Genomic DNA, 16,424 nt, shown 5'->3' with positions numbered 1-16,424 from the left:
TACGTTTTTATGTTAAGGTTCTCTATACAATATTCAGAGCATTAAGATAGCATCTAGCAACTCTCTCTCTCTGTTTATATCTGAACTTCTCCGTGCTTTGTTGACGTAGCCGGGCCGAACGCGCTGTTCTTAGTGCATGTGAGGGTGCCCCACTGGCTAGCTCATGGTAGCCTTTCTGCACCAAAAACGCCCTGCTGACCGAAGGCATCGTAGCAGAATTGTATCGCCCACCCTTTGGTTTTCCCAATAGGTGCACACTGCTAGCTCTGACAGCACTGTCAGCACTGCTGTTGTTTGCACTGTTTTTGTTAGCTGGGAGAAAAGGTGAGCCTCAGCCGTTGCCATGTTGAGAGCTGTGAGGAGATAATAGATATGCTCTGAATTTGGTTTTGAGCAACTTTTATAACTTATATTCATTATTTTGCCCTACTATTTTTATTTTCGGTATAAACTACCGTACAAAGAAAATGACATTTCATTGCAGCTTTTACACACTGCTGGGTTTATGGATGAACTTCCATCGATATTGCTCCCAGACTGCTAAAATGAATTTCCAATAAGTTTAATGAAAGGCTGTTATTGATCCAATTTATCAATTTCACCTTGATTTAAAAAATGCTTCAATATTGGCTGTGTAAATGGCCTAAATGTGTGTTGTATGACAGTTTATTTAGCCTGTATAGAGGAATGCTTTGTACTAATGCCCTCACAGCACAGGCAGAAGCAGGAAAGATAAATGGGGTTCACTCTGAAATTTAGTGTATGTGAGACCCAGACTAGCTCTATTCGTGTCGGCCTGCTTACGGTGCATTTACATGTCAGCAGATAGAAGCTGTTGTGACCCTCCCCCCTCCCACTGTCCTGGAGCCTGTCCTGGCAAACAGTGTTCTGTTGTAGCTGAATAAATATGTTGAACTTGTATCTGTTTGTGCAGTATACTATAGATAAGTGGTGGAGTAAATACAAAAGTGTGTAGAGGTTTTACATTAGTCTGTGTGTGTGTGTGTGTGTGTGTGTGTGTGTGTGTGTGTGTGTGTGTGTGTGTGTGTGTGTGTGTGTGTGTGTGTGTGTGTAAATGTGGCTCCCCAATCTGTTCTGGAGGGCAGATAAGAACCATGAACACACATGTGCACACACACACACTTTCAGCAATTAATTACATTCCCTTTCTTGTTCTTTTCGCTTTTCAATCTCACTTGTTCTTGCCTCCTAGTTTTCACGAAAACTCTCACTGAACTGTCACAATTGCTTGTATGCACACGTACGCACAACACATACACGTGCGCGCACACACAGTGACTCCAAGGGTTAATGTGAACCATTAGTAACCAGAGCAGGCTGTAAGTGCTGTGAAGGGCCAGAAGTGACAGATTCAGAGACTGTGAGTGGATCTCACCTTACATGTGTTCCCCATGACATGAATATGACTGTCATTAATCAAACCCTTGAAACAAATACAACTTACATTATCATGTGATAGAAATATTTCTCAGGTCTTAATTCATGGCAGCCATTAATAAATGGCATACCGCAAGGCTGTAGAGCTGTCGTTCACAAAAAAGCAATGTGCTGTCTTACATTTCATATCCAGTTTAAGTCTGTTAGATCTTTTTTTTCTCGAGACCGTCAATTTTGTTTCTGACCAAACGAGGGTAGTAATGCCTACATTTCTGAAATCATTAAACTGTTACAAATTTGAAATAAGTGACTGTCATCAGCGCAAAAGCTAGCATCCCCCCACTCCCATGCACACACAATCTCACCGTCCAGCCGTGCCTTATCTGTCCCTTTCTTTGGTTGTTTTGTCCTAAGGGCAGAGGGCTGAGGGTCAGCTCAGTCATATCCGGCTTTGCTTTAACTCCGCTCAGAAGTCCCTGCAGCTTCATGAATATTATAATGAAGCGCATTCTCTTTGCTGGTCGATAATGATTCAAGGACACACATGAACAGATACACACATATTACACACAGCTTCACCATGGCGTATCTGCTGCATTTGCCTCTCTGTCTTGTACACCTTCATTATGGCCAAAGGCCTCACCTCCCCTCCAACGGATCTCACGTGGGGGCAGCACATGTGATTATATATACACATGTGGCCATATAGTCTAAATAAGGCAGCAGTGATGAATAATAGAGAGCGATAAAAACAGCTTCAACCGAGCTCTTGGCTAGAGATGCATGGGGCTCAGAGAGAGCACGCCGAATATAACAGAGTCAAACTGAGAACATTGCTACAAACAGATTTCCCCCTGGGGATGAATAAAGTATATATCTATCTACATTTACATGGATTGCAATATCCCAGTATTGATTAAGACAATAGAAGCTGTAAACAACATTGTCTGATTGCCTTTACCTCAATAAGGCCCAAGTTGTAATACACATAATTGAATTGTGGCGAGTAGATAAGTAGAAGAGTGGACACACACAGTATAAATATTGAGTATGGTGGACTATGTACTTACAAGGTATCAATACCCTGTTAGCGATGCTGCCAGTCAGAAAAAATATTGGCACAACAAGCTGGATACATCTATATAGAAATATGAGTTTTCCATTCAAATTCAGATGTTCAGATAGTTGTGACTAGGATATTAAAAGTCCAAACTTGAATGCAATAACAAAACGCAAAAAAAGTCATCTTAAATCTATTCCTCCTCTTTTCAAGTTTGAAAATCTCTTCCTCCTCTTTCCAAGGCAGCTGGCCAAAACCAAATGATATGGTTGAAAGTTTTATCACATGCAATCGCATATTAGAATTTTGTAAAAGCTCTATTTTGCCCATCCATGCTCCGCTGCAAGACCGTTGTTTTGAAACCTACACAGGTTAAGGTGCTCTTTGGAATGTGAATAGAAGAATAAAAGAAGTGTAATGCATTAATATGTCTGTAGTATAGCAAAGAGAGCGGAGATAAAAGACAACAGGGAGGACAATTTGGCAGGCTTTAATGCTAGTTAGGCCGGCTGAGCTAATTAGCCTGATTTCCTGATTCAGATGAGGAGGAAAGCCTCAGATTACTGAGACGAGCATTTTGTGTTTGTCACTGAAATTGTGTCAATCTGTTGAAACTGTTCATCGGCAGGGGTGAGGGGTTGGATCAACTAATGAGAGCTTTACACATGTGTTGCAAGTGTTACAGTAGGATGGGCTTGTGGTAGTGAGATAACTAGCCACCCCTCACCCCACTGAGGATGAAAAGGAGCTTAATGGTACGGGACCCAGCAGGGATGCTACTTTCTGTCGGGAAACTGTGGCACTGTGACCTCTTGCCCTCTAGACCCTCTCTTTGTCCTTTTAGCTGTTTATCATCTGCCATTTGTCTGTCCCTCTCTGCCCACTCCCATGAGTCAAAATGCTGTGTTTGTTCTGCAGAGGTTCGTGTTGATTCTGTCTTTTCTTTGTTTGGACCATGGGAATTCTTGACTCTAATGCTAACAATATGCCCCAAATTAATTTGCCATTTTTCCTAAGCAGTAATGTGCTGTATAGTGGCACTTGCAAGTTTTACTAGGAAAACTGGAAGCAAAATACTCAACCAGTCATGTGATATCGTCGGCCAGTCACAGGCAAAGAACACTGCAAACATTTGGGCTTGCCCAGTCTGGACACACGGCGGAGATCGAATCCAAAGCCTGTCGTGTCTTACTTCTACCCTCGCCTTCCCCCTACCACCACGTCTACCCGAGGTGTGAGGTAGCATGTCATACTCAGAGCTGTCAGTCACCATGACACTTGCAGAGGTTCTTGAAAGATTCAAACGCGGGTTTGTTCTTTTACGAGAACGTAATGTGCTTCGCCCAGCCACTCACAGCCATATCAGCGTAAGCGATAAGCGACAACCAACTTCCGTTCACAGACTAACACCTCTCTTCAAACAGTAATTTGATGTGTGAGAGAGAGAACTGGCTGTAACGACATGTGGAAAATTCCAGCACAGAGTAGATCACAATGTCACATCAGTGCATTTTTGCGTCACGTGTATCTTTTAATGTGATTAAATCCCATCTACCCTATCTCCCCACTTAGGGATGCACTAGCAGAGTGCTCTCATTGAGAGAGATCACAGCAGTCTTTGATCAGGGGTTTAGAAGGACCTGCTTCATACCGTACCTTTCCTAAACCCTCCTCGCCTTTCTCTGTATGGGCCCCTGGCTTCGAGGAAAAGCTGGCTAATCAGATAATAATACAGCATCAGCTTGTGTAATAGTCGGTGGCTGTGTTCCAGGCCTGCAGTGCACAACACTGACTGCCAGTAAAGTTCACTGATGAGGTTACAATGTGGCTGTGCGTGTGCTTCGTAATTCATTAATTGCCTCTTGCAGCCCCCAGACAGTCCGGTCTGCCAATTAGTCTCATTAGGGTTTATCCATTACTGTTTTTTCATTAGAAGCAGGGGATTGTGCTTTCTCCACTTTAAAGCTGTGAAACATACAAAACTATGTCGGAACTGCTGGTGAATACAATTATTACCATCACACGATTCAAAGCCTTCTCTGGTCTGTTTGGATCCTTGAAGGTTAGAATATTTTTTGTTGTGCTTCTTTTTAGATTCAACTGTCAGAGAAGATTTACAATTCAGTTTATTATATCTGAACATAGCATTACTGTATTTTTAATGCAGCTCTGTTTTCCCCCCTGGTCCTCTTAGAGGTGACTGAAGAGGAACGGGGGGGGGGGGGTCCTGCTGTTATTAGTGTTTTTGTGCTGTTGTTACTCATAATAAACTACCTTGCAGTTTGAATGTATACATTTTATTCCAGCCCACAGTTATTTATGTGTCTGCTCTGGAACCCGTACGCAGTGTTCCATAAATCTTTACTCTCCAGGCCTGTTAGTTATACGCTGAGAGACCACACACCGTCATACAGTAGATAGATATACCAACACACATGCACAGGTTCTTACACACTTCCTGTTATTATCACCTATACATTGCCTTCAAATGATTATGAAGTTTTCTGCTCACAGCTCCTCCCAGCTCCCACTCTGCTACTATATGATAATGCAGACCCAGTATATTAGGCTGAGTGTGCACGGCCGCGTAAGAGCCATCACCCTTTAGTGTGCCTATAAATTGCTGGAGTGATCACTGCTTGGCAGATTCTAAGCTTCCTTTGCGCTCTTGTAGCTCTAAACAATTTGTTTTATAGCTTGAAATTCACTCTTCTGTTGCTCTCTCTACGGATATCGGCCAAAAAAATAAATGTACTTGCATGTACAAAATGCACATGCAGAGCAGATATGCAGTAACGTACTTGCATGCATTTGCTTGCATACACATGCATATTCTGGCACCTCCTGCATGTACATAAAACATGATTTAGGACACAAACGCACGCATACTATTTCTCTCTTTAGCACTTTCTGCTCTGACACCGCCCTGTTTGTGCTGGGACCCAGCTGCATTTGAAACACATTGCCTTTGTGCGAGAACAGCTGGCTGCAAAGTCATTTGGACACACGCTCGCACACACAAGCACATGTGGGTACTCGCATAGTTTTCCATGCAAAGCAGAGCTGAATCAGTCTATATTGTCAGCGAATAATTGAATGCATAAGCTGTCTGAAGTGGGGATATTTCACAGTGTTCCAGTTATAAGGGCGAGTTGGTCCACTGTTAAATCTCTATAGCAATCACCTCAATAATGGCATCAGCATGTTGGCACCTAGACCGGGGGTACACAGGCACATTTTGCCATATGAAAGGACCCAGGGAGTGTGTGTGTGGGTGACCTGGCACTGAACAGACTTGGACTGCTCTGTAGCCAGCCTTGCTGTCGTAAAAAGGCGAAGGCAAACACTCCACCCAGTTACTGTTTCTCTCCCCCCTCCCTCCCTCCGCTCTGTCTGACCAGTACCAAACTAGTTCCCTTCACTGTTATTGTGCCCAGGCTTCCCAGCAGCAGCTGGAGTCTGCGAACACTGTAGGGACATTGTTTGGTGAATTGGATCATTGTTTTGGAGTGGTTTGGGGAATGTTGTCTGTTTTCTCCTGATCTCCAGGCTATATGTATTCTGGAAATCATTGTACACATATGTGTACATACTGCGCTTAATGTGTGCTTTGTTATGCATCTGTGGTCATGAGTATGACAGTGACATGTGTTACTGAAAGTCACATTAGCAATGTGACATCCTCCCCCAACATCCCAGCAATTCACTCATTACTCCATTTTGTCCATTCACCCATATTCTGTCCATATCCTTATCATATTATATTATATTATTACATCTTCATTCCCACTTTTAATTTTCTCTCATACGCTAACTCTCTCTCAGCTAATTTTGCTATTGATTTATTTTCCTTTCTTTATCTCGTACTCTTTCTTGCACTCTCAACTGCTCCCTCCATCCTTAACTGCAGCCGTGCTCTGGGTGTGGGAGGGGTGAAGAAGAGGGGTGAGCATGAGGGAAAGTAGCGGAAGAGGGTGGAGAGGAAGGCGAGGCACATAGTTGTGGCTGGCTAATTGAAAGCCAGCAGTTTGGTCGGTGAAGTCTGTATGGGAGTGGTCAGGAATTTCCAATTCTTGGTTATGTTTGCGTATGTGAAATAGAGAAAGACAGCACATTTGTGTAAATCTTTGTGTGTGTAAGTGTAAGTGAGTGAGCAAGACGTTAGCCTTTGTGTCTGAGTGTGTTTAAGTCCTGCTGCTGTTATCCTCTTGCTACTCTGCTATACTGATTTCTTTTATCTGTCACTCTGTCTATCCAACGAGCAGTCAGCTGTGACGTCTTGTCTGTTAAAAAAGGAAACAACTTCAGAATCAGCAAAAAATAAAAAGTGGATGTTTTATAGTGGTTAGACAAGTCAGCCTACAGTAAACCCAAGACTTGTCCTCTGAACATGTATAAAGACTGGACTGTGTGAGGCTGCCTCACTGTTCGGTACTAAATAAATGCTAATGCCAGCAGGCTAGAATGCTCACAATGACAATGCTAACATGCTGACGTTTAGCAGGTGTAATAGTAACCATGTTCACCATCTTAGTTCAGCATGATAGCATACAAACGTTTGCTAATTAGCATTACAGCTGAGGCTGATGGGAATGTCATTAGTTTTACAGGTATGTAAACCAAATTATTGGACAAATTGAAAATTGTACTTGACAATGGCTCTGGATGAAAACAATTCATCCTTAAGTGGAAAATGAATGTCTGTAAATGTCATTGTTGTCCATCCAATAGTTGTCGATTTGGTCCTGATTTCAGTCGGGATCAAAGTGACGAACTGAACTAACAGACTGAGCCACGTAACGAAACAGTAGAGCTAAGCTAAATGGCAAAATATTATACTGGTTAAAATATGCTTTCTTTTTTCAATAAGTGTCCACATTTCACAAATATACATATGAGTAGTTTTGTAAATGTAAACACAATTAGTAATAACTCCTCCTCCTCCCCCCTCTGTCATTCTCAAGTAGTTTGAATTAATATGGCTCTGTACAGAGCAAGCTGTGTCGTTTCTTGCTGTGTTTAATACTAATTTGCTGTTAAATCTAACCCCATGAACTAACCCCATGCTGTAACAGCAGCCGTCTGGTCTGCTCAGGGCCTGAGGTCAGAGGTCAAGGGTCAGGGATCTGAACAGAAAAGCCTACTCATTTGTAACAACACATCGTAAACACACCATTACACACCATCTGCAGCGGCGTCAAATCCCCAAACCAGCTTGTTTGTGTAGGTGTGTGTGTGTTGGTGTCTCTGAGATCACACCCACACACACACAGATGAGGATCAACACACACAGCCAGAAAGGGACAGTGAGGTGATGGAGGAAGTGACCATCTGGTATCTACTGAGGCATCAAATTACCTGCTGAATGGTTTATATTGGCCTCATGCGTAATACTGTGTGTGACATACAGTGATGCTTTTAAAGATATATTGTTTGAAGCAAATCCGAATATTTAGTATTGCTTGTATTGTTCTTGCTGTTCTAGTCTTTGTTTCATTATCCCTTACATTCATTTGACAAACTAGTTTATTCAAAGCAACTTTTTTGGTACACACACATTAGTTGTCTTGCTCAAGGACACTTACAACATGGGGACAGGGATCCACCAGCCCTGTGAGAAACAGCCAACCCACTCTGTTTATGATTTAGCTAAATGGCTCCACAAGAACAGTAATTGTTTGAGTATGAGGTAACCGTATGCAGTTAATCTAAATTCTGCCATAACTCTCTTTCAAAGTTAATTGCCAGTAAGTAATTAGGAGGTTTTCTGTCTTTAACCATTAGTGTAACTGTCAAGTCTTTTTTTTCCTCTCAGAAAAAGACACTCTCCCAATTATTTCCCAGTCTGCTCATATACAGAGCTTAATGCTTCGTTACCTCAGCAACAGATTTGCTCATATGGAACCCACTACCTCTCTTTCTGTTGCCAAATCTGTCTCTTCATTTCCTGATTGCCACCTCCCTTTGGCCAAAATTGGGTTTTTCCCATCATTGTTGTCTTCTCTTGTAAGTCTAGCACCTCCTCACCATCCCTCCCTCCGCATCCCCTAACACTATACCCTGCTCATCTCTTGACATTCAGCCCTTTCTCTTTCTTTTCTTCCACTTGTACTTCCCGTTCTCATCTCTTGTTTACTCCCAACTGCCTCTTACACTCACCCAGACCTTTCGCCCTGTCAACCCGTATCTCCGCCTTTCTTCTCAAGTCCCCCCTCCCCTTGTTTCCTTTGACAGCACCACCTCCCTCCCCTCTGTGTTGCTGCTTGATACCCAACATGCACTACTGCATCCCCGTCGCTCATCCACCCTTCCTTCACCCTCTATCTGGCTGGCTGTCCACACTGCCACGATCAGAGGCAGGCAGCCTCTCTGTCAATGCCCACTGGCCTAACACCTGCCACTCTGACGACAGTGTGAGGGAGTCACTGTGTCCATGTGTGTGTTTGCAAGGTTGTATTTATGTGTGCCTGTGAGCATTTGTGAAAGATTATAAAGAGAAAAGGAGTTTATCATCCCCAATAGACATTTCCCTGCTAATTGTTGTTTGGTGTGTTTATCTCTTACTTCGGTGTTTGTGAGGGTTTATGTCAGTTTTACCGACATACAGCCAGACGCGTGGATTAGAGGTAGATCTAGGCTGTTAGTGTTCTATTCTGAGATCCTCCTTAAGGAGAAGCCTGTTAATTTAGCTGCTCTAAATACAGAACCCCGTCCTAGCAGCTCACTCTAAAACCCGCTACATGAAACTGGACTGTGGCGACAGCTCCTTTACTCTGTGCGTGTGTGTATGTGTGCGTTCCTTCAAAGTTGGCTGGCTAGCCTCCGGCTGAGTGGTGCACGGACGATGGTTTGTGGTGCCACCATTGATGAGGACATTTGGACACGGCCAGAGCTGCCCTTTCTTTCCTTTTCTCGGTTCACATTTTTTTCCACCTTTTTTATTCAAATGTATTGCTCACAAGGAATCTTTTTCCTGAATGAATAATAAAGCAATGATTTCTTCCCACAAAACAAGGTGGTGTATTCAAATTGTTAAAGTCAATTTACATTGCTATAAAAAGAGAATTACTTTTATAAAAATTGAAATACTTGATGACATGGTTAATTGGTTCAATTAATAATTGATTATCTAAGTTTTCATCTAATCAACTAAGTTGATTTATCAAAAAAAAATGTCATCATTGAATCTTGTCTGCATGTGCTGCTCTTTCTTAAAGTATCAGTTAAGTATTTACTGCAACAGAATCGAAAACATAAATGCAGGCTTGAATGTGCATTTTCCTTTATCAGTTATAATGACTTATTATCTCTTCAAACACTCTGAGACACTTGAATTAAAGAAAACCAACTCAATCAAACAATAAACACTCATAATCAACAACACTTGACCTGTACAATTGAATTCTCCACTTGTACCTCGCAGACATCCAGTAGCGAAGTGCTACATGTTAATACCATTGCTGTAATTTGGTCTCCTTTCTTTCACAGCCAAGAGTTCTGTAATTGCTTTTCAGTCAGTGAATGTGTTTATTTAATGGCAGGCTTATTTGTGTAGCTACATTGTGTTCAACAGCCAGTATGGATTTTACACTACTCCAAACTGATCATTATATTTATCAGTATAAGTACGCTCAGTCATGCTCTCATGTGGTTTGATAATTCTTCACTATGGCAGTGTTTCTGAGGAGGAATTTGCTAGTAATCACCTCTGTCCCTTTTAATGTTTATACCATGTTATTGCAGCAAGTGAAACTGTAAAGCATGCCAGACTATGACTTGCAGTGTTACAATGTTTTGGTGGTATGGTTTAGAGACAGAATAATTTGATCCGTGTGATTCACAGCTCTTAGTGTAGCTTTCACCACCATGCAGAGCAGGTTATATCCAAAGGAAACTAATTTGTTTTTCCAAGACTGCGGTTAATCAGAAACCACACAAAACCTCATCTCGTGCACTGCGTCCAAATGTGGACTTTTGTGTCCAAACTGCATTCATTCCGCTCCCACGGCTCCTCTGTTGAACAACGTGTGGGACTCGTGCGAACACAAAGAGGGTATAGAGGAGAAGAAAGAAAAGCTGATTGAAGACGGTGAAGAGGAACGGATGGAGTGTGAGGGAAGGCGGAAGAAAATGAGCAGTGAAAGTATAAAAGCTTAAATCAGAAGAATAAAAAATTCATAAGAATCCTCCAGAGAGAGCTTATAAATGAGAAACATTGGAGTAGAGGAGGAGAAGGTACATTTATCAGGCAAAGAGAGGGGCGGGAGAAGAAGGGCAAAGGGAGCACTGGACTTTATTTGTGGGGATATTGCGAGCTTGTTAATGTATCTCTGAAGAGGACAAGCGCACACACACACACACACATACATTCAAATATTCCAGCAGTCGGGCAGACGCTGCACGGCATTTGTTCATTCATTCATAAACGGAGAGTAACCATCATATTTTCCTAATTTGTTTCAAGCAGTTCTTTAAAGACAACCTTACTCGGATTGAAACAATTGATGTGCTGAGAGCAACGGTGTTTTAGCTTAAAAAAAGAGCGCTGGCACTAACACTCAAGGTCAACCCGGCTTTTCCTTTGCTTGGTCTTTGTTTGATTCTTGGATCTCTTTGTGCTCACTGATCCCTCTCACCTCATATGTTAGTTCTTCCCCTCACGGAGTATTGTTTGAAGTTCATGCATACAGTGTTTTTGTACGGCTAACAAAGTGGAGAGGGGCTTAGGGATTTGTTTAAACTCTGGACATCATCATTAGAGGCAGAGCCAGAACCTTTTACTGTCTGCATGTGTTTGAGTATGAGTGCATGTGTCCATGGTGTGTACTCCTGCATAAGTGTACATAGTATGTTTTGCCCCAGATACGCCAGGTCAAGTTTAGTTTAATAATGTTGTATTTTTCCTTTGAGAAAGTAGCTTGAGGAAAGGAACCATGGCTAGAGGTGTGTGTGTGTGTGTGTGTGTGTGTGTGTGTGTGTGTGTGTGTGTGTGTGTGTGTGTGTGTGTGTGTGTGTGTGTGTGTGTGTGTGTGTGTTTGTATGCCTGGGGTCTCTTATGAGCTGTGTGTAGTGAATAAGTTTGCACTAAATGATTAAGCATCTGCTCAGCAGGGGGTTGGTAAGAGGGCGAAAGGCCACGTGTATGTATTTTGTCCTTGCGCTCACACACACACACACACACACACACACACACACACACACACACACACACACACACACACACACACACACACACACACACACACACACACACACACACACACACACACACACACACACACACACACACTGAACAGACTCCTGAGTGCTTTCAGAGACACATCTCAGTAATGTATCCACAAGAGACATGTAATCTACTGCAGGCTAACACTCTTGATGTCTTCTTTATTTCTCTTATTCTTGCCAAAAAGAATTGCCCTTCTTTGTATTGCTATCTGTTAGAAAAGACATGCCAATTCTCTTCCTCCCTCAATTCACCCTGTGTACTCTAATTATGTCTTCTTACATTTGTAGGTCAATATCTGTAATTTAAGACTTATTTCCCTTACACAAATGTTATTTGCCCTTCTCCACCATCCCTTGTGCTTGCAGGACAGCGACATCCAGAAGAAGATTGACCATGAGATCCGTATGCGCGACGGAGCCTGCAAGCTGCTGGCCGCCTGCTCCCAAAAAGACCAGGCGTTGGAGGCGGCGAAGAGCCTGCAGACCTGCAGCATGCGTATCATGGCCTACATGTCGGAGCTGCAGAGGATGAAAGAGGCTCAGGTCATGCAGAAGCTCACACGGAGGTCGTCGGATGCAGGGCCGATGGACGGCAGACTCCCGTGCAAAGGAAAAGTGGCCATCTCAGGCAAGTAAAACCTAGACTCTAGATGTGTGTTGTAGGATCATTTTATGCAGGATTATGCAAGGCATTTGTAAAATGCACAACTTCATTTATTTATTATTGGAGATGTGGATATGCACCAGCAACATATAAGAGAACCTTGAATCTTTGTGATCCCTTTAGTGTTACTATTTAATGCAGAGCTCCTCTTGTCAGGCAGAGGCTGACTGATAGATGCTGCCTCTTGCAGTATGACAGCGAGCAGTCGGATGAATAATTATGGAGCTACTCTGTTTGCATTGCAGATACACTGCAGGTAGATTATTCACACCAGGGACACCAAAGCAACCAGTTCTTGTTTTGTTTGTCTTTAGAACATGATGAGAGGGTAATATATATTAATAAGATGTGAGACAGGGAGCATGTGTGTTTTTGGTATGGAGTTTTTTTTGCTGCATGTCTGGTACCCAGCTGGAGAGATACACAAACGGTAATTAGCTGTGGGTACTTTAGCCAGTGACTGAGTGCACACACACAGATTCAGATAACCACTTATCAGTTAGACAGTAAGGGTGATTAACATTTCTGTGTTCTAATCCCCTGTCTGTTGTCATTACAGATCTTCGGATCCCTCTCATGTGGAAAGACACGGAGTACTTCAAGAACAAAGGAGGTGAGGAGCCAACTCTGTATGTGTGTGAAGAATTGTATTGATGGAGTATTAATGATTTATGACTATAAGATTTATTAATGATTTGCTTCTGAGGGAATGGTATGTGGCTTCACACACGGTTATCAAATGGCTAATTCAAATATGTTGAATGTGTGGGTGTGGGAACAGGGGTGAGTGTGGGATTCAACAAATCACATTTTATCATTTGCTAGAGGGCGAAACACTGATGTGAACTTTGAGATTCCTATTTGAAAATTCTGCTGACCCATTGAACTGTGTAGACAGATCATACAGTAGGACATTTTCTCTACTATATGCATGGTCCACAGCACAGCTCCTGGAGCTGATTATTACAATATGTTGCAGCTTTACCATGAATCTTAGTATTTTCCGGGAACTGTTTTCTGTAGACATGAGGAACTCCTGGCAGCACAACCTGACCCATCGTTCAGTCCTGCTGGCTTTGCTTTTTGGCTCCGAGAAGCAGCAGCAGCACACAGGTGCTAAACTGGGTCATTATTAGTCATTTTAGGAACTCTTGTTTTTGTTCTGTGGACTATTACTGTGAACCATTTCATAGTTAAACATTTTTATGGCATTTCAGAATTCAATGGGGCACTGAAAATATAACTGGTAATCATAAAAATGACTATTTGCTATCCCGCCTCCTCTTGATAACGTCAATGTGGGTGAACCCCCTTGCAGTCATTATAACAGTCTCAGAGCTCATTCTCTCCCCTGACAGCTTGAATGGAATTAATCTGCATGGCCTGTGCATATAAATGAACTCAAGAGACAGGTAGTAGACTCTTAACGAAGCTTAATGAGGCTGTTAGTCAAGGTCATTAAGCACACCGAGACATATACTGAGCCCAGGAGGTGAGGAGGAGTAAAGCATGTTCCTCCATCACGTGTCCAATCACATTCTAAGCAGAGCGTTGCACTCATACTTTGAATGTTAAGTGTGAATATTAAGTGTCAATGTGCCGTGTACTGAGAAGCACATAAATTGGAGCCTTTTAGCCTTTTCAGTTGAAACCTTGAATTTTGAGAAGTGGCAAAATGAATACATTTTTGTTAGTACTAATTATAAATGATAAAAACATAGAGGACCATCAGTAGCAACACTATTTATATTTCAACAATGATAGTACTATTTTTTTTACATACATGTCTCACTGGTATTATTAATATGTTGGTGTGTAATATGTAGGTTAAACACCATTGTGCTTCAATTTCAACCACAAAACATGCTTCATAGGAATTCTTGGCACAGCTGGTGAGTGCACAGATTGTTGAACTGAAACTAACAACGGTAGAAGTGCTTGTCAGTCAGGTGGAGGAGCTGATCTTATTTCACCTTTAACTACTCGGGTCATATTTCCTCTCTAGCCTCTGGCCTCAACACGTTGTTAAAGCACTTATCTCCATCTTGGAGGTGATGTTGTTTTGGAGCTGAACATGAATTTTTAAGTGACGCAAATTAATAAAAGATGTCAACATATCACGTGAACTTTTTTTTCTGTTTTGTTCTGCCGTTCCACCTCGTCCTATTGTAGAGCTTCATCGGTGTGCAGTGTTCTGCCTGCTGCAGCTGGGAGGAGAGATCTTTGACACAGACATGGTGATAGTGGACCGGACACTCACTGATATTTGCTTTGACAACACCGTCGTATTGTAAGTAATCTGTCTCACACATAAACTGAAATACTCACAAAAGAAAAAAATGATATGATCATGTTCATCATGTGTATCCTTTCGCAGTAATGAAGCCATCCCGGGTTTTGAGCTGCGTGTTGAACTGTATAGCTGCTGCTCAGAGGACGACTACTCAGCAGGCAGCACGCCAAGGAAACTAGCCAGTAAACTGAGCTCGTCACTCGGGCGATCAGCTGGCAAGAAGCTCCGGGCAGCCATGGACCCTGGGCCATGTAGTCCTGTTAGCAACGGAGCTCCTCTTCTACTGCCAGTTCCCTCTGTACCGTAAGTTTAAATATGAGCTAGTTTACATGTTGAATAGAGGAAGCAATTATATATATTCCAGAGAATACAAGTTGGCATCTTTATGGAGAACATTTTTCACGATGAACATGCATTCTCAAATGCAAAATATATTTCCATCCCATCTCTTGTGTGTTGACAGGGGCCCTAAGTACCACCTCTTAGCTCATACCAGCCTGTCGCTGTCGCACGTCCAGGACAGCTTTCGCACACATGACCTCACCATCTCAGGCAACGGTGAGTGGCAGCCTCCTTCAATCTGTCTCCTCACCATCTTTCTCTTTTCTCTGCCAATCCAGCCATCTGTCTGTTTTTTTGTGTGCTTCCGTCACTCCCAACTGTCTCACTTCCCTTCCTTGGGTTCTAACAATTTGCCTTAATTTCCCTCTTCTCTCCCCTTCCTTCCTCCCCCCTCCTCTCTGTCCTTCCATGTTCTCTGACAGACAGCCATTGTCAAGGTCACAATAATAACGGCTGTGCTATGAGGTGACTGCTGTGTAAAGCTGTAATGATGTGGGCTAACAAGGGCCCAGGCCCTCAGACAGACAGGCCCCTAGTGTTTTATTCATTGGCTTTTCAGCCTGCTCTAAAGTTTCATTGCTGCACTTCATGACACTCCCTGCAGCTGCCAGTCTTTTATACCGCTGTGCCTTGTTTTGTGTTCATAAGGGGGGCAGTATGATGACAGGAAAAAGTGTGTGCATCTCTTTGTGTGGATGCACGTGACTATACATGTTTGTGTGTACATTTTGAATGTCGTGTGGGAATACTTTTATTTATTCATGATGTTTATTTTCGCCCATCCATCTCTCTCTCTTTCCCCTACAGAAGAGTGTTCGTATTGGCTGCCGCTCTATGGCAGTATGTGTTGCCGCCTCGCAGCTCAGCCTCACTGTATGACCCAACAGATGATGAGTGGATGTTTGAAAGTTAAGGTAAGTTGGCAGGTGTGAGTGCGGCAGTGACGGGAACTATGCCTTCCAGGGATTCAATAGATTTTTGTTTTTGTCCTGGTTGACTTTTTCTCCTCCTCCACTTTCCTCCTCTTCTTCTTATGTTGCCATCTTTCTTTGTGTTTCTCTCCCTGTCTTTCAATCCGCACTTCATTGATCTTTTCCTCTACCCCGCAGCAGTTGGGAGGTGACCCTCAGAGTTGGACAAAAGTGTACGGCGTTCTAAAAGGAACAAGCCTTTTCTGCTACCACCGGCAAGAAGATGTGGAGGCTAACGTCGAGCCAGCTTTCACTATTGCCATCAACAAGGTCAGCAAAGGAATCACATAAATGGAGAAACTATCTGAAATAGATTAAAGCGCTCCGGAGCTTGAGCCAGCCTGACACAACCCATATAGTTGTGTTGTTTTTGGTAATGCCTGAGGCATCGGTAGCATAGATGGAAAGGATTTGGGTTCGTGGATTGCTGCCAGTTTGAATCTCAAGGCAACTGGTTGACTCTAAGCCAAA

General features: G+C 42.8%; 1 protein-coding gene across 1 annotated transcript in view; it reads left to right on the top strand.

Annotated features, from left to right (window-relative positions):
- rtkna (rhotekin a) overlaps positions 1 to 16,424 on the top strand; it is a 38,009-nt gene that overhangs the window by 16,581 nt on the left and 5,004 nt on the right. The window contains exons 2-8 of the mRNA XM_079161598.1: positions 12,050 to 12,311; positions 12,907 to 12,960; positions 14,520 to 14,637; positions 14,725 to 14,943; positions 15,104 to 15,198; positions 15,790 to 15,896; positions 16,092 to 16,223. Coding sequence (XP_079017724.1) covers positions 12,050 to 12,311; positions 12,907 to 12,960; positions 14,520 to 14,637; positions 14,725 to 14,943; positions 15,104 to 15,198; positions 15,790 to 15,896; positions 16,092 to 16,223 — 987 coding nt within the window. The remainder of the gene's footprint in view (positions 1 to 12,049; positions 12,312 to 12,906; positions 12,961 to 14,519; positions 14,638 to 14,724; positions 14,944 to 15,103; positions 15,199 to 15,789; positions 15,897 to 16,091; positions 16,224 to 16,424) is intronic.

This window comes from Pholis gunnellus (assembly GCF_910591455.1).
Source record: "Pholis gunnellus genome assembly, chromosome: 6".
NCBI lineage: Eukaryota > Metazoa > Chordata > Actinopteri > Perciformes > Pholidae > Pholis > Pholis gunnellus.
Note: the sequence above shows the minus strand (reverse complement) of the source record. Positions and strands in the feature narration are given on the sequence as shown.